The sequence below is a fragment of the Pyrgilauda ruficollis genome, unplaced genomic scaffold (genome assembly GCF_017590135.1).
Source record: "Pyrgilauda ruficollis isolate IOZ18807 unplaced genomic scaffold, ASM1759013v1 scaffold59, whole genome shotgun sequence".
NCBI classification, from domain to species: Eukaryota; Metazoa; Chordata; class Aves; order Passeriformes; family Passeridae; genus Pyrgilauda; species Pyrgilauda ruficollis.
The window spans coordinates 2,611,818-2,629,530 of NW_024527599.1; the positions used below are offsets into that span (position 1 = coordinate 2,611,818).

Genomic DNA, 17,713 nt, shown 5'->3' on the forward strand with positions numbered 1-17,713 from the left:
CTTAAATCCTGGTTTTCTTGGGATTAACTCCCAGGTACTCCTGGGTTTAAGGAAGCACCCTGTTATGGATATTACTGCACTGTTCAGAGAACCTTGGGGGTTCCAGTAAATTCTGCTTGTACAGTTTGTGAGAGTTCTGCTGTTAAGCACCTTTTCCAACCTCTCAGCCATGTGTTCCAGGTGAGTTGTGAACCAGTTTGTAGGCGAGAGAACAGGATTTATCTCCATCTCCAGCCATCCACAGACCCCCAGAGGGAATGGCTGAAATGCCAATAAACACAGAGGATGGAAATGTTTTTATACTGCACCTCTTACTTAGAGGCAGAATCCTTTTCAGAGCCTCACTGCAGACTTTGCTCCACCCCTGCTGACCACGGAGAGCCTGGGGCAGGTGAGCCCCTGCCGGCCCCATTCCATGGAAGTGCTGCAGTGCCCAGCCCCAGGATCACAGCACACAGCTGTGGAGCTCACAGGGGGAAGAGGGAGTGGGATCTGGATCCTGATGCCCACAGTGGCTCCTGGGTAAGAGACAGGAGCTTCTAGAGCTGCTGGAAATCTGGCCAGTGCTGTCAGACTCGTTACACTCAAATATGACAGTATTCATAAAGAAACATTTAAGTCAATTTTATTTGAAGCTAAATATGTTTAAGGCAATTTACATACCTAGAACATGATCTCAATTGAACTGGCACACCCTGCTACAATCCTAATGCATCATCTGGTCGAATATGCTGGAGTTGACCACAGTGCAGCCAACTGGTGAAAAGTGCTATTTTCTTCTCTCTGGCATAATCTCTCTCTAGAAAAAGCATTACATATTTTCCTGTATTGCCCCCTCAGTGCAAGACCCCACTACTGGTCCCCATTGCTGCTCTGCTGCTGGCCCCTCAGACCCCTGGCTGCACACACCTGCATTGCCCCCCACTACCAGCACTGGAATACTTGGTTTGAGTCCAAAGGTCCTTTTTTTGAAGACAGTAAAGTGAAGCTACCACTATGCAGCATGTCCACAGTCCAGTAATTTATTTTTAAATTGCGTAATTTCAAATTGCACAAACAAAACTGAACAGCAATATGCTTGAATTCTCTCTTCTGTACACTCAAAACAGTGATCTAAAACACCACAATATCCAACATACACAAACCTCAGGGCAGGATTAGTAAATACACAGATTGGAATCATGGTGCTCTGTTCCTGAATGGAATGTCCCACAAAAGCACAGGATACAGCACAACATAAGGTCATCTGTTACATATGGAGTGAGCAAAAAGACACTAGCATTTTCTATATGCATAACTGGAAAAACCTGCATAGGTTAAGGGAAAAAAAAAAAACCCAAAAAAACAAAACCCAAAACTTTTACTCATTTTAAGTCAGGCAAGGTTGTCTGTACGCATTTTAAATTCTTTTAGAGCTATGCAATCCAACCCAGGGAGGATATGCTGATTAGTGTTGTCTCTTGTCAGCAGTCTTGCAAGGTCAAATACAAGTATCTTGGCTTTAGCTTTCTCCAAATATACAGTGAGACTTAAATGCATTTAGAATAGACAGTACATACCGTAAGCTGCTCACATACAATGAACTTAAGATTCAATATTAGAGTGTAACACTATAGAGTGCAAATCAGAATCTTCACAATAGACTTAATGGTAATAAGCAGTCCTGCAAAAGCCCACTTGAACAAAGTCGTTTAAACTATTCCCCTTCTGAAAGTAAAAGTCTAAATGACATGGAATGTGAAAAAGATTTAACAGAAGTGATTCAAATCGTTTGCGCTAGAAAAAACAGTCCTTCATGAAATAAAGGTTACAAGAACACGAGGCAGAACTCTTTGCTTTTCCCTGTTATGAGTTAAAGCGGGGAGGGACGGTGGAGTTTCAGTAAGAAAAGTTGCTGCTCCAGACTGGCTTGTGCTGCATCTCACATGCTGTAGCCGAAGCCGGGCTGCGGCTGCCCGTACGGAGGGGCCGTGTAGCCATAGCCAAAAGGTGCCTGTGGAGGAACTGCCACGCTGGGTCCTGCTGTCAGCATCAGCTGGGGCTGGCCTGCAACACACAACGGGCACCTTACTCATCTTTCTCAACTGAGAAATCGCTCTGCTAAATGCCTGGAAGTTTTCAGGAGGTGTTTTCTATGTTTCACCCTGCTGACCTGGATTGGGCTTCTTCAGGGGCACAACGGGTATTTTCCCACACAACCTCAGGACACAACACGTGGCTAAAAATACTACAGTGAAGAAACTCTTACTAGAATAACTGGATATGAAGAAAATACCCAATATAAAGTAGGTATAAATGTGCTTTATATATAAAGCATATTGTACAAGATCCAAATAACCCCTTGCTGGAAGTCTGGCATAGCACAGCTCCTGTACACCTTTACCTAAGGAGCCAGGACAACCTTCAATCCTGCAGTCCACAGCCCACCTCAGCAGCCACAGTACTTATCTAGTATTTTGGAACACATTCCTTAAGACTTGATTTCACATGGAGAATGTTCCCATTTCCCAGGACTTTCTCAGGAAAAAAACAAGATTAGGGAAGGCTTGTTTAAAAAGTGAAATATGTTATTGATAACACACAAACTAAAGCATTACCATAAACAATAGGTTGTGTTTCTGTAGCTTGCTCCTCTTCCTTTCTCAAAGACTCTGATGCATCCAGTTTATCCACCTGGAATTGAGACCAACAATTAAAGAAATCTCCTCTAAAACAGGTACTTATTCGTGGCAGAGAAGTGGAAAAGCCTTAGTGGTATGTCAACACCCATCAAGAAAAGGAGACCATTTACAAGTTAAGATCAATTCAAGTAGCAATGTTGGTACTGGTGCAGTCAAGATTGTCTGTTTCCTGAAAAAAATCCCACACTGAGGGATTTTCAACTACTTTGAAAGCTCATTCCAGGCTGAAGCTTTGTACAAAAGGTTCTGGACTGGACTGGAGCTGAACAGTCTTTGGACACAGACTCAGATTTGAGCTCAGTCTCAACTGGAGACCTCTGGCATTGGAGCAATTACCAAGATAATGCCCAGATCTGGAGAAGTTTCCTCGGAGGTGACATTGAGGGAAAGTAATGTGGTTTGTATTTGGATAGAGCAGACTGCAATAGCATCCGACATGTCACTTGAGCCTCAAGATTTCACTTTCCAAACCCATTCACTCATGCAATTTAAGTTCAAATGCAGAGAATGCATGTGTATAAGACTTGCTTTTTCCACTCCAGAACTGTGTGGCAGTCAGCCTAAACCCACAGATACTCCAATTCTTCCAGCTTTACACACAGTAACAGACCAGCCTGGCCAGCTTCACTGCTGCACTGCGAGTGCAATGGTGCTGTTTGCCCACCCCTACAGAAAGGCAAGAGAAGCAACTTCTTCTGTAGTGAATTACTGCTCATTTCTAAGACAGATCCAAGGGAACTCAGCATTTCTACAGTCTAAGGCAGGCCCTGAAACTAAAACCACAAAATGAGGTGTTGGTATTTTACCTGGGAGATAAGATTTAGAACAAAGTCAGAGATAATCATGCCAATTACTTTGAAAGACAATGATACAACTCACAAGATTAACTATTCATTTCATCTGTGTCCTTAATAAAGGAGTTTGAAGGTTTCCTGCACTTACACAGGGTCAGTGCTATTTATTCAGCTACAACATTCACAAGTGAGTTTTGAGCTGAACTGTGCTACATGAGCAAATATCTGCTGGCAGCTCCAAGAGCTGTGAGCTCCTCCTTTCAGCTGTGAGTTACAACGTGTGTTCCATAAACCTGTTCCTCTGTAACCTCAAGCTGAGGCACAACTCCAGGGAGTGGCAGAAGTCCTGAGCTCGAGTTCCCTCAGTGACTGGGCTTCCATGGCCAGCCTGGTGGCTGCCTCCCACAGTATCTGGCTTGCTGCTGCCAAAGTGCACGGGATGGTATCCAAAGCTCCAAGACTCATTTCCAGACACCGTGCTGGGAACTGCACTGTTTTTAACTCAAAACAGCAACACACTGAACACAGAAGCACAAGTTTAGAGATGCAAATCCAAGGAGAATGTGCAGAGTTTGCTACTAAGCAGAGGCATTTGGCTTACTCACACTTGGAAAGCCTCCAGCCCAGGACATTCAATGCATTTTGGACCCAGTTTTGATGCCTCCCCTCAGAGCTGAACAAATACTGACAAGAACAAGCGCAAGGTTGAAACCAGCCCACAGGATGGTTCTTACACCACTTGCTCGAGCATCACCAGCTTCAGGGCCCTACACTTGGAGCAAGATTGACTGAAAGGCTTTTCCACAGGGACTGCAATAAGCTGCAGAGGAAAAGTAACATGCATTCAATGTTATCGTGTTATGTGTGCATGAAAAAGAGGCAAAAGTACTGAAGCACGAGTGAGGTCTGAAGATGACTGCCATACAGGCTCCCCCCAAAAAACCACACGCAGCCCACAGCAATGCCTTGGAGCTTCAGGAGTAGTGGGATGTAATTGCAATGACTGCTACACATGCGTAGTTTATGCAAACACTGCAGTTCAATTACCTTTTTTCACACACACGCTCTCCTACTTTCCTTACTAGCTGCTGAAGGACCTTACACTACGTGTCTTAGGTTAGCCTTGAGTTCCAGTGGTGTCTTTACAACCAGCAGTTTTTGCATTTAGTCCATCTTCAAAGCTGTCTGTCACTTTGGTTTGCCCTTTGCTGAACCACATTAATGGAAAACTCCTGCAAGGGCTGACCCCTGGGCTCAGGAGGATCACAGTGGCATTTGTAGGGAAGCAGATGGACAGAAAACCTTGGATTGCCCTTCTGAAGGTCAAAGTTACATAGCAAAAGGCAAGCCCTGGAGGAGCCTCAGAAGAGCAATAAGCATTACCATTTTTATATTTTTTTAATGAGGTAGCAAAAGAGGTTTAGTGAAGCTGAAGAGCTTGGAAGGCAGTCTTTTTTTTGGACAACTACTAGAAATTTACTATAGGGAGGAGAACCACAGACTTGGTGTAACAGCTGAAGTTTTAAACTGCTACATGAACTAGAGCACTGTGTGGATTAGATCAGCACCATGAGAACTGACACCTGAGTGAGGAAGAGTCCCTCTGGAGCAGCCAGTATCTACTCTGCCTACAGTCAGCACGCATTAGTCACAGTCCAGAGATCAGGAACTGGATCACAGCCCTTCAACTAGCAAATGCCAGATTGATTTAGGGATTCACAGACTTATGTCTTATTGTAGGAGGTTCTTCCAGTCAGATTGGCTGTTAAATAATATCACTTGTGTAAGTATTTGCGTGTTGTTTCAATTGCAGGCTGACTGTGATCCAACTGATCACCTGTATGCCCTTCCTGAGGATCTATTAGCTTATTAGTAGCAAATGAATCTACTTTTCACCTACAGCACTAGCTAGTGAGAGTTAAACAATTTGCAAATGCTTTAGTGATATTTTGTTTGGGGAAAAAGCAGTAGCAGCAGTGTAGTAAACATAGGAAAGAAAAAAACTCATGCAGAATCCTTAGACTTAGTCCTCCAGACTTAAAGATGGAAAACAAGAATCAACTTTCACCTTTTCCTTTATTGCATCAACCTGCAAAGGAATTCAGAAGGTGCAGCTTAGAAAAATCAAATTCCATATTTAGCATATAAAAAGGTAGAAACAAAAGCGTCAGGGAAGAAATAATTAAGGTACAGGCGAGTAAAAACAAAAGTACACCAGAAGTATCTGCTTTAGAAAGGCAGCTCTGCTTCTTGCTAGCTCTTACTTCATTAGCTACACCAAAGCTACATCCTAATCCTTTATCAGATCAGGAAATTTTTATTTTTAAGAATCTACTACTCCCACCAAAGGCATGGTGTTAGCTTGGTACAGGCATCTCTGACAAACAATTGTATTGCTCAGCCCACCTCCCCCAAAGCAGCATTTCAGGCTGGCTACAGAACTACAGGGTAGTCCTGCCTTTGGAAGGAACAGCCAGGCAAATTTCTGGAAAAACAGGCACCTTAAGTCTTCACTGACTGCATGAAAGTAAAAGCTGAACTCAAGCTTGGAAAGGTCTTATTCATTAAGCAATTTACACCATTTCACTGGAAGATACTCCAAAAGCTGCAGCTGGGAAAATCTTGCTAGCCACAGCTGGATTTAACTCAAGTCTGTTCAAGTCTGTCAGAGAATTACCAAGTAGTTCCCCCATCCTGAGTCACTTCAAATAAGAGTTGAGTCATAATTAGTGCCATTAAGTGTCAGAGCCACATTTTAGAGTTAAATGCATAGCAGAATAAGTTATCTCTAGGTCTAGCTATAAAGCTGTTTTAGTACACAGTCTAGAATTTAGTTAAAGCTTGATCCCAGCTGGGATTCCTGACTGACACAGCACAGGAAATGCCTGGAGGCTGGAACTACTTTAGACACTGCCCAGGGTCAGGCAAATACTACTGATGTAGGTTCTGTAATTGGTAGAGGGTGGAGCCTGCAAGTGTTTCAGCCTCTTAGAGGGCGAAGTCTCTCCCCAGATGGACTGAAAAGTAAGTGTGGACATGGACAGACAGACATTGGACAAAGCCCAAACCAATGTTAGTAGCAAGCAGACAGTCTCAAGGCATTCACCACAGTGACTAACAAGCTCTGGGTGTTGAAGAGGCACCTGCTCTTACCTTGGTCAAATATTCCTTCATGACCTGGATAAAGTATGGCATGGCAAAGTCCATAATGTTGTGCCTCCACGCTGTTTCCAAGACAACATCCGGCCTTAGGAGATCGTAGCAGGTGAAGAGACAAGCTCCAAAGCATTCCCTCTTGTTCTCCTGCAAGAACCACTGCAGCAGCTCTTCTGCCAGCTCAGTATCTTTGGATTCGGAAGCGTACTGCATGGCATCCTGCAACGGGACAGAGCCTCAGCCTCGGGGGACACAATTCACAACGTGCTGTTAACCAAGCTCCCCTCACACCAACAAGCCAGAGCTGCTAAAGCTGCCCTGGGTGCTGTCTCACCTTGTAGAGCCTGTCCTTCTTACAGAGCTCCACGCTCTGTTTCCAGCGGTTGTTGCCTTTGAAGAGATAGGCGGCGATCCTCCGGAACTCTATTAGCTCGTGCTTCTCCAAACGTTGGGCAAGAGAAATGTTGTCAAAGTTGTCGTAAGCATCTATAGAAGTCCTAAGAGCCTGAGTGAAACAGAAAAAAAAAAAAAAAGTCACACCTCAGTTGTACAACTGCACTCATAAAATGCAAATATTTTCCGTTAGTTCTGTATTCCTGCTTGTAGGAAGATAAAGTGTTCCAGCCAGACCTGCAGAGATCTGCTATTTTATTTGAGAAGCTGCTGTTTGACACACATGGAGTTTAGAGTGTTTCAGTCAGTATTTTTCAGTAGGTTAAGAGTCTCTGAATACCAGGCAGCTGTCCTCTGAAAACAGTAGAACAGCCAGACATCACAATATTTGCCTCTTCTGAGAGTCTTTTTGGTATCACCCAGGGTTTGTTTGCCTTAAATAAAAGCTGTCACACTCATAACAAAGCAGCCACTCTATCCCCAATAGGAATGACACAAAATGCTCTCAGAAAGCCACTAACACTTTCCCACTTAATCCTTGGCTCCTCACCACTAATTCACTTTAAAGCTGGAGAACATACATTTAAGGAATGTAGGCAAGCAGGTAAAAACTACTGAAAATGAGGAAAGAAAACTGTGTGTTTCTACACATCAAACAAAGGCTGAGAATATGAGGTAAACCCAGAATTAACGGCTTCAAGACAAGACATACCTGGTAATCTTCTTCAATAATGAAGAGGTTGTTGAGGGACTCATTGACTGATTTGTTGTTGTGATTTTGAACAGAGCGCAGGTAAGGCTTAACCAGGGGCAGCTGTTTAACCTTCAAGGAAAACAGAGAGATACATTTAAGTCAGTTTTTGTGGAAGTCTCTTAGCATCTTCCCCGGCAGGCAGGGGAGTAGCTAAGCACTTTTAAATGCTACTGCAGCTCAGTGCTTTCCCAGCTTTTGCTTTCATCTGGATAGCAGGAAAATTACCTTTGTGAAGAACGTGACAGCACGAGTGTGGTCAAGCCGAGGGGACAACACCATCAGCAGATCATTGAGCAGCAGAGGCTTAAATTCCAAATAGAATTGGACTGCCTTGTAGTACAGCTCCACATTGGCCACCTAGAGAGGAGTAAAGATGCATGTTCAGAGCAGGAGTTTGATTGTGGGGAAATCCCAATGAAAAACATTTCATTTCACCAGGACAGCAGTACCTTAGTGATGATATCTTTGAACTGGCCTTCTTTCCAAGCATCTGTTGGGTGATTCATCATTGTGATTATGGCATTATCGTATTCTTCATACTTATCATACAGGAAAACCAGTTCAGCCCAGAGATGGGCTTGCTCTGCAGCTCTCAGAACCTAAGTAAAAGGCAGAATTAGCAATATTTGTTAACTGGAATTTTCATCAGTGCTCAGGCTTTAGTGCCATTAATCACCTCAGGAACTTCTCATGCAAAAGCCAGGGTACAGACAGCCCAGAAAGGTGTGTTTTCAGCTAAATTTAAAGCCTCAGACACTCACCTTGGGAATGTTGACTCTGGACCAGAACAGTTCCAAGTGCTCCCTCATCTTCTGTGGCTTGAACTTGGAGTAGAGAATTGCCAGCTCTGTGAACATCCCCATGTGTGCTCGCTCCAGCCCCAGTGCTGCTTCCAACATAGTGATCAGCTCTTCAAAGTACCCACGATCCTTAGAGACACAGACAGAGACATTTCACATCAGGAACCATCCAGAATCCCAGATTTTGACAGGGTTGCCATGAAAGAACTGACTGTACAACAGGAGTCAGCTTAATTACCTGGTAATAGTTGATTAGCTCTTCCAGCTCATCTGCATGCACTACAATATGGAGCCCACACAGCTGAGCCAGGCGGAATTCTTTTCCATCCACACAAGCAAAGCAGACCTGGAATTGAGAGTTGTGTTACTGCTTAGAACCAAGGCTTCTGAGCAGGCCCCATCTTTGAAGTCCTCTGAAGACCTCAGAGGGAGTAAATTCACCTCTTTCCACGTGCGAGTGCTGTTGGCTTTCCGAGCGCCATCCACGGCTGCCTGGTACTCGCCGAGGTGCACCAAGGTTGAGGCCAAGCGGCCGAAGTTGGACACGTTGTTGTACAAGAGCTTGGCTGCTTCATACATCTTCTCATCATAGCAGCGATCACCAACCTGGGCAGAGCACAGCCGGGTTATTCCTGAATGTTTTCAGTGGTTTACATTAAAATGTGTGGCATCTAAGCCCTTGTCAAAATGGATATCCAAAGAGACAGAATTCCCAACACTTCTCTGTCAGTCAGCAAAACAAAGTCAGTCTCACTCACCTGCTGGATATGTGCATTGTTGGGGCCATTGATGAACTCCTCTAGCTCTGCCAGGCGGTTTGTTTTAGCAAGAGCAAAGATTAATTCTGTTTCCACATATGACTCCCGGGCCTTCTTGCGTGCCATCTGCAGATACTTCACCAGTTCTTCCCAGTTTCCTACGGAAAGGAGTTCAGAATATTTATTTCCCACCACTGGGGACACCTGTGCTTAGCTTACACAATCACCTGAACCTAATTTTGACATATTTCTACAGCTATTCCCCAACAATCAAAAACCTTCACACTGCTCATTATGCATTAATCAAATAATCTTAGAATGGGCCTAACTAAAATCTTATTTAACTTCATACAAAGAATCTGAATGAAGTCGCCAGCTAGATAAAGAAAGAAATTACAGGCCACTGATTATCTGCAGATGGAATACACTACCTTTTCCCATTCTCATTTAGGGCAGTCCTTGAAGGGCCAGATTCCTCTACTTGCATCATGATACAGATCTGGCAGAACTGCAGTTTGAGCAGACCAGGCAAAAGAGCTGAGCAACATCAACAGCCAAGACGTAAATAAAACTTAAATCATACCACTGGCATTAGCAGCTTGAACAACCTCCATGTATGAGGAAGGATCATCTGCTTTAATGTAGGAGTCAATTGCTTCCTTTACCATCCCCTTCTGGAGCTGTGCTTTGGCCAGCTGGCTCCACACTGCAGGTTCATTGCAGCGCTCGGCAAACTCGTACGCACGGTCCAGGTTCCCGATGTGCTCTATCAACACCTGGGAAAAGGATAACCATGATCAGCCACTCTCAGAAAGGTCACTTTTACAACACACTAAGCTGGGGGTTATGTAAGTTCCTCAATGGATCCACAGCTTTTAAAAGAGAGGGACTAACTCCATACAACCCACACAGCGTGAGTGATTTTAGGCTTACAAAGTTTCAATAAACAATATTTGTTCTTTTTCATAAAACAAGACACTGAACAGCTTTGGGCACTTTGCTAACTGGTGTTAAGCACCAGCAAAGTCCTTGCGTGGGGATACACAGAGTTTTTACAACCTGAGAGTTGAAGATACCTGTACAGCTGATGTGTTGACATCAAACTTCCTGAAGATAGCAAATGCCTCCTCAAAAAGCTCATTGCTGATAGCAATATTGGCTATATCAGGGGCATCGTAGTTATCCAGGCGATTGATGTACTCCATGACACGGGTGCGGTCAGCCTTGATAGCTGTAAGGATGAGAAGGTTCTGCAGGTTCCTGAAGAGGGAAAGAAACAGTACTTAGCAAATAATGATCAAGAAATTCACCCTCCCCTCTGGAGAAGGTATTAGTTTATTTGCTGTTTCACATTACAGCAATAACTCCAAGTTTCCTATGGCTTAGTTTTCATTTCACACACCTGTGCTCACTGAACACTGAATTATCCAGAACAATTTTCTCCAGCAGTTCAATAAGCTCATTGGGAAGATCTGCAGTCATGAAGGCCTTCACAGTGACAGAGACTTCCTCGGGGTCCTGGGTCTCTGACAGCGCAGTCTGCACAACCTGCAGGCAGAGCAAGGCATGGAGAAATGAGTGATGTCAGGTTCTGCAAATCCAGTTAGGACAGACAAGGCTGTGAATGTCCTGCCAGTTGTACCTGGTCAATCAGGGGTCTTCTGTAGGGGTTGCTTTCCAGCAGCACACTGGCCCAGAGCTCGGGGTCCTTACGACGAACTAAGTAGCGGGAGAGACTCTTGAAGAGGGAGTTCTCATTGCACACCTGGAGAAAGGCACAGCTTGCTCAGAGGGAAGGCAAGGCCATGGAGCCTACAGATGATTGTACTGTAACTCTGAACTGAGGGGCAGACTAAAATCTCAGCCTTTGATACTCCATTGACCTCCCATTTTAGGATGAGCAGGAGAGTTTCTCATTTCTCATTAAGCTGCAGAGGGAGGTTAAACAGCCACCTCCTCTTCTGTGTTAGAAGTATGCACTTCCCAGCTTAACACATTTTAGGAAATACATGCTTTTGTCATAAAGCTTTCTATGCACCCCATGACACTGATGCTAGAAGTCAACCATGAGGAATACATACATTAATCAGCTCCAGATCGCACTGTCCACGCTCGTAAGCCACGCAGGCCAGGTGAGGGTCCCTCTTCTCACAGTACTTGCCAACAACACGACTGTCATAGTAGGGATTCTCACGCAGGAATCTCTCTGGGTTGTTGTTGCTGTCAATGTATATCTTGGCCAGTGCATTGTGAGTGGCAGGCTCCTCACAGCCCTCGTGAATTCTTGCTTCCAGCCAGGGCAGAAGCAGCTTCAGCCTAGAAGGAATTGATTTTCACGTTAGAGGTTGAGTAAGTAAATATCCAGTTGCATGATTTCTACACTCTGGAAGCCAGTCTTGGTGTAGGACAGAGTCAGGAACTAAACCAGAGTTACAGTGCTCTTTTAACCTACATTTGAGTCATTATTATAATCTGGAGAGGTCTCCTCATTGGCCAAGAGTTAGAGCTGGTTCTCACCCAGTGGCAGCTTCTGCCTGTGTCAGTACCAGCTTTAGCTGTGTGACATGCACTGATGGATGAGCAGCAAGCACTGCCAGACTGGGAATTGGTAACAGACTTGTAGAAGTTTAATACCTGTTTCTCTTCTCAACCTCTGCAACAAGTTCATCAGTTGAAAATTGACCTCTCACTACAAGGATGAGGTTCTTGATCACGTCTTCAGAGCAATCCACATCAAGCAGTCCCCCAATAACAACCGGCAGACGGCTTGGATTCACCTACACAGGAGCATTTAAAGAGGTCAGGATGCTGTCAGGGAGCAAGGGCAGGCAATATTTATCCCCAGAACTCCACTTGTTAAGACTGACCCCATCTTCCCACCTTTACTCCCAGCTTCCTGAGGTTCTGAACAAGCTTAAAAGTCAATTCTTTAGTCAACAGTTGTTCCCATCCCAGCCCAGTGGCTCACTTAGCTCCCACAGGAAGAGCTCCTGAGCAATCCACTTTGTCCCTGCAGGAAGTTAAAAGGAAAACTTCCCCTCCTCCCCCGTCCAAAACGTTCAGACTTAAAATCACCCCAACAACTCCGAAGTTATTCTACCAAGTCTTCCTCCTTCAAGTGGCACATGAGTGGAAGTTACTGCTTAACCTGACTGCAGAATGAGATCTGACTCACATCAGGGCTAATTTACTGGAGGCCACTAATAATCACTTAAATGTCAGTCTCAGGTACAAATCTGTTTGCAGAATACTTAAACATGATGTAGTTGTATATGATAATACGAAAACTGATCAATTTGACTCACTGAAGCCAAGGGGCAAGTTGTCACCTACCTTTTGTACATAAATCTCAATATATTTTTGGAGATTATTTCTATACAAATACAGCACCAAGTCGTGGACAAAGTCAAAGCGGTCACACACAATGATGAGAGGCAGCTGGTCAGTGAGTTTAGCTTCCTACAAAGAGAAGAGCTTTAGTAATTTGGTTTTGCTCTTGGACTTAAGAAGACAAATAATACAGTCACTTTAACTGTCAAAGCAGCTGAATTTGGAAAGCCAGAACTCAACAGTCAACCAAGTAATGACAGCTTGTTGTTCAGCTAATTGTTTGCAATATGTAAAGTGGGAGCACTCACACCCACGGCAGGCGTGAGGAGCAAGAAGCTTTTTGGAGTTTAACCCTGCTCCTTTGCATGGCAGACTCTACAGAGTTTTACAACACAATACAACTATTACAAGCCTAGGCTATAGAGAATATTTTTAGTTGCCACTGGTGTTTGGTGTGCAGGATTAGCACTCTGGGATTTCAAACAAATTTAACCAAGACTAGATTAAGTTGTGGTTCATAATGTAAAACTTTATATACAGAATTAACTCTGAGTGCCATGTGTCATGTGATACCTCCTAACTATGGATTTAGAGAACAGTAAGAATTAAGCTCTATAGGAGTACTACTTAAACTGCTTACCAGATTAATTATCTAAAAGCATTCCAACTTTCAGCATAAGGTTACAATGGTTACAGTACAGAAGCTTAGTCTATGTGGCAGACAGTATTCCGGATGCATATTTCAGATCACTTATTCCAACATGCACATCCCAGAATATAATCCTACATATAAATTACACTTAAGGACTTTACACAGGGAGGCCTGTACTGGGAGATTTACCTGGTACATGTCCTGCACATTCCAGACATGGAACAGCACAAAAAACAATAACTTTCATCAGGAATTTGACAGCTTGATAACATATCTTAGGTGGCTTGATCAAATTACATACCTTACACCTCGGTGACACCAGGTTAGTTTTAGAGAATTCTCTTGGGAAGAGTTTTGCCATCTTCAGATATGATCAGCAAAATCTAAGACTATGCTATGTAACCAACAAACATGAAGGCAGGAAATGTTCCCAGATAAAGTTTTCCCCTCCCACATGGTTCCTCAGGTTCTCAGAGTGTTGTGTTTGTCAATAAGCTCAGTACTAAGACTAGAGAATCCTAACTTTGAGCACATCATCTTTTCCTGCTCTCCAGCAATGCTCTGGATCAGTCAGGATAAATTCCCACTGACTGGCATCTCCCAGCAGAGCTAAACCATGGCTCACCTGGCTGAAATTTCAGTGTGTAGGAGGAAGACAGATCAGCCCTGAACCTGAAAGCATTTATGGAATTAACTGACCCTTTTCATCTGTTGTTTCTGTAGTTGCTCAGTTGGAGTTGATTACACTATAAATAAGCATTAAGTTATCAACTCATTTGGCACTATGGGTGTTCTCAAGTTAATAAACTGTTTCCTATTTTATAGCAGAGATTTTTAACAAGTTCTAGGTAAGCTGGTACATTTACTACAGGTTAAGATTTCAAGCCAGATTAACCTTAGCAAGAACAGTGAGGAACTGACCTGACATTCTTATTTTTTAAACAATATTCCAGGCTCAGACTTCATTAGGAGGTACTGTCAACATGGCAGACACCTCTGGTTTGAGGACACTTGGATCCTTAAGTGCAAAGGTTAAAACTCATCTATTTTCACAGAGCTGCCTCATTTCACTAGTGACACACCAGTTTTTTCAGAACCCCAAACAGTCCCAGACAGTCCAGAGTTACCCAAACATTACCTTGAGGAAGTTTTTAACACGTTCTGGATCATAGCAGTTACTTTCCCTGCAGATTCTTTCCACTTCTTTAATTTGTCCTGTCTTGCATGCAGCTTGAATATACTTGAAGTGCACATCTGGGTCCTGGCTGAAGTTTACAATGGAGCCCAGGAAATAAAACAAACCTGGAGAGAAACAGTATACACATTATTTGCTGGTCTCATTTAAAAGTACAAATCCCAAAAGCTACAGAAATTTAAGGCACTCAACTTGGACAAAGGCAAAGGCCAGCATTCTAGGTTTTTCTACAGCTCTAAACATTTTCCAGGATTTCAGAAAAACAAATTATGCAACTGAATAGTGGTATCCATCCTAAACAGGGAAACTTAAAGGTTTAGATCTGTTTCAAGACAGTTTGAGGCCTAACCACTTAAGCTCATTATGGCTTTCTAGATTTCAGCAGACAGACAAACATCTGTAACGAGGTGAGCACCGGCTCCTCTTCCAGAAGTACAGACCTACCTTCAAAGCTCTTGAAGGACTCAAAGAGCTCAATGAGGGACTGTGTTGACAGCTGTTCATGGTATTTGGAAGCCACCTGGACACAGATCTGCAGGTTCTGACGGATGTTAGCGGACAGCATCGCACGCAGACACTCCAGAGAGTCCTCTACTGATAAGGACCCAAAATAATTCACTAACCACTGCAAAGACACACAAGGCATTTTAGACCTGAGCAGAACAGCAGTTAGCAAGGCTGCATTTGTAGGTGCAGGGTGTTTGATGCCTTACCTCAGGGTTGAGGAGGTGAGTGTGAACTACCGCACGCTTGATGTCGTAGAGGTCTGTGAAGTGCTCGAGTGCTCTCTGCAGCAAACCAGCCTTCTCACACAGCTGAGCTATGTGAGCCCGGTCATAGTGAGTAAACATTTGGTTTCCCAGGATGGCATCTGCAACCTAGAAGGAACAGGGAACATTTTCACTCAGTTCCTGAGCACTCCCAGCAGTGTTGGCCACACCCAGCTCCAGGAAGTCTGAGCACATACCTGAGGCGCGTGCATGAGGTTCATCTCAAGTAAACGTGTTTGCAGGGGACCTTCTGAGGGACGATTATTCTTCAGTGCATCCAGCAGAAAGGCTGTACATTGCTGGATTAAATTATATTCCATAAAGACATCCACAATCTGCAAACAAAAGGGAAGAAATGTAGGTTTTATATTTAAGCATGAATGCAGCTTCCAAAGCTAAATCCAAACTCATTGCTCTCATGGTTTGAGCAGGGCTCCTCTTACCAATTTAATGCTTTGAAGTCAACATTTCACAGCAATAAACTTATTTACCTGTGTTATATCTGCAAGAGGCTCTTCATCTTGAACAAGCATTTGTGCAAACTGCTGTCCTTGATCAGGGCTGATTCTCATTACATTCCTCAGCAAAAAAATCCAGTCTGGAGTATATCCAACCTGAGAAGATGATGGAAAGTGAGAACTCAGCAAGAGCACACACCTTGTTAAATACAGAGCTACAGTCAAAGCTACTGTCAGGAGGTTACACAACCCAGCCAGGATTTCTTCTTTTGGAAAAGACCCATGTATAAAGTCTATCAGTAACTATTCACCAAAACCTTGAGGCAAAAGTAAATCCTATACAGGCTCTCAGATTCCCCACAGTTACTTCTAGCTACTTTGGAACATGCACAAGCTATTATTAAATACAGGACAGATACAGCAACTTAATTTTCTCTCACCTTCTTAGCATACAAAACAATCTTCTGGACTTGTCCTGTTTCAGCAAAACATTGGATGACTTTGTTTGGAACGTTGGCTCTCAGATAGACACTAAGTGCTAGTGTAGGATCCACAGATTTCACAAGATCTCCCAGCTCCTCCGAGCACTCCAGCTGTTCAGAAACAGAAATGCAGTCAGCTCACCCTGACAGTGCCATGCTGAGATGCACTACCACCCTCTTCCTCATTTGTCTTCTCTTCCTTTTGGACTTCTCCTTAAAAAATCAAGGCAGCTTGACAGCCTGAGCTGACTCTCCCAGCAGGGATCTAGTGGGCTCAGTTCCTCATGCTCCACAGCAGCCAAATGAATTTTCAGAGCCAGAAAGAACTGGGTGACATATTGTATCAGCATGTTTCTCCAATTAATTGCACAGCTGTAACCACAGCTCAAAACACCTGCAGTCAGTATCCAAAGGAGTGGCTTGGCAAAGCCTAGCAGCAGCTCAGAGCTTTCCATGCTCTGCACACCCTGCTGTGATTTCAGATGTAGAATGAGTGAGAATTTGATAAATTCTCTTGCAATAGAGTTTGAGTCATAGTGACGGGCAGACTGAGCACCTATTGCTCAGCTATTTGCTGTCACTGCTGAGCTCCCACCTGAATTTTCTTGGGAAGGGGGGAGACTGTCAGGCAGCACTGCTCCTTCCCCCCCACAGCTCTGAAGGCATCAACCCCAAACTTACCTTATCTTCTTTTAACCATTTTTCCAAGAGCTGCTTGCGGCCCTGCTGGAGCACTGGTCTGCAGAGCTCCAGTGACTCATACTTGTTCAGCTGCCCTTGGTCCAGCAGAATGCCAAAATACTGCAGGAGTGGGGAAGTCTGCCCTGGCTGAGCTGGAACACTCTGGAACCGGCGTATGGTGTCTGGAGTACGCAGGATTCCCTGCCAGAGAGAGAGTGAGAGATCCACTTCAATTTTCTTTTCTGCTGTTGTGGCTTGGCAAGAGTTTCCCCAGGAAGCTGGAGGCAATGTCACTGTAGCTGTCACAAGGGTTTCTACATTTTGCCAGCCCAGAATGTCAGGAGCAATATGGCTGAACACCAGCTCAGGCACTGAGATGCTTTGACAGAAAATGTGCTATAATAACCCATTAAATTTATTTCAGTAGCAATGCAGATTTAAGTTCAGAATTAGGACACCCTTGGCCTTGCAAGCAAGTTCCCCTCATATGAATTTAGTCTTAGCCTGGGTTTTTTTGTCCTGTTTCCAGGTGTAACCTCAGCTAGAGGTTGTCTTTTTACAGACACTTTTTTGCATCATTGGAGAAGTAAAGGTGAGAACCAGAAATGTTATGAATCATAGCCATTACTTCAGCATTTATTCCTCCCCTCCTCTGTGGGCCTTACAAACTCTAAGATCATCCAGCTTGCAATCACTGTCATCATCCAAGACACCTGTGAAGCACCAAACTACCTTGGGACAAGAGCAGTAACAAGATTGTGTCCTTGCCACTAGAAAAGTTCACTGAGCTTTCCTGAAGCAAGAAGCTG

General features: G+C 44.0%; 1 protein-coding gene across 2 annotated transcripts in view; it reads right to left on the reverse strand.

Annotated features, from left to right (window-relative positions):
* Positions 1-608: 608 nt before the first annotated feature.
* CLTC (clathrin heavy chain) overlaps positions 609-17,713 on the reverse strand; it is a 30,155-nt gene continuing 13,050 nt past the window's right edge. Inside the window, exons 8-33 of one of the 2 annotated variants that reach the window (XM_041482402.1) lie at positions 16,905-17,105; positions 16,182-16,334; positions 15,775-15,897; positions 15,481-15,618; positions 15,227-15,391; positions 14,958-15,138; positions 14,457-14,620; positions 12,670-12,795; positions 11,971-12,113; positions 11,418-11,652; positions 10,979-11,101; positions 10,739-10,884; positions 10,413-10,596; positions 9,920-10,112; positions 9,337-9,494; positions 9,020-9,184; positions 8,817-8,924; positions 8,540-8,707; positions 8,228-8,377; positions 8,004-8,135; positions 7,737-7,847; positions 6,966-7,136; positions 6,629-6,850; positions 5,544-5,564; positions 2,598-2,673; positions 609-2,046 (exon numbers count right to left, since the gene is read on the reverse strand). In XM_041482402.1, coding sequence (XP_041338336.1) covers positions 1,922-2,046; positions 2,598-2,673; positions 5,544-5,564; positions 6,629-6,850; positions 6,966-7,136; positions 7,737-7,847; positions 8,004-8,135; positions 8,228-8,377; positions 8,540-8,707; positions 8,817-8,924; positions 9,020-9,184; positions 9,337-9,494; positions 9,920-10,112; positions 10,413-10,596; positions 10,739-10,884; positions 10,979-11,101; positions 11,418-11,652; positions 11,971-12,113; positions 12,670-12,795; positions 14,457-14,620; positions 14,958-15,138; positions 15,227-15,391; positions 15,481-15,618; positions 15,775-15,897; positions 16,182-16,334; positions 16,905-17,105 — 3,882 coding nt within the window. In that variant the 3' untranslated portion in view covers positions 609-1,921. The remainder of the gene's footprint in view (positions 2,047-2,597; positions 2,674-5,543; positions 5,565-6,628; positions 6,851-6,965; positions 7,137-7,736; positions 7,848-8,003; positions 8,136-8,227; positions 8,378-8,539; positions 8,708-8,816; positions 8,925-9,019; positions 9,185-9,336; positions 9,495-9,919; positions 10,113-10,412; positions 10,597-10,738; positions 10,885-10,978; positions 11,102-11,417; positions 11,653-11,970; positions 12,114-12,669; positions 12,796-14,456; positions 14,621-14,957; positions 15,139-15,226; positions 15,392-15,480; positions 15,619-15,774; positions 15,898-16,181; positions 16,335-16,904; positions 17,106-17,713) is intronic. The other variant, XM_041482403.1, reaches the window with a different exon arrangement.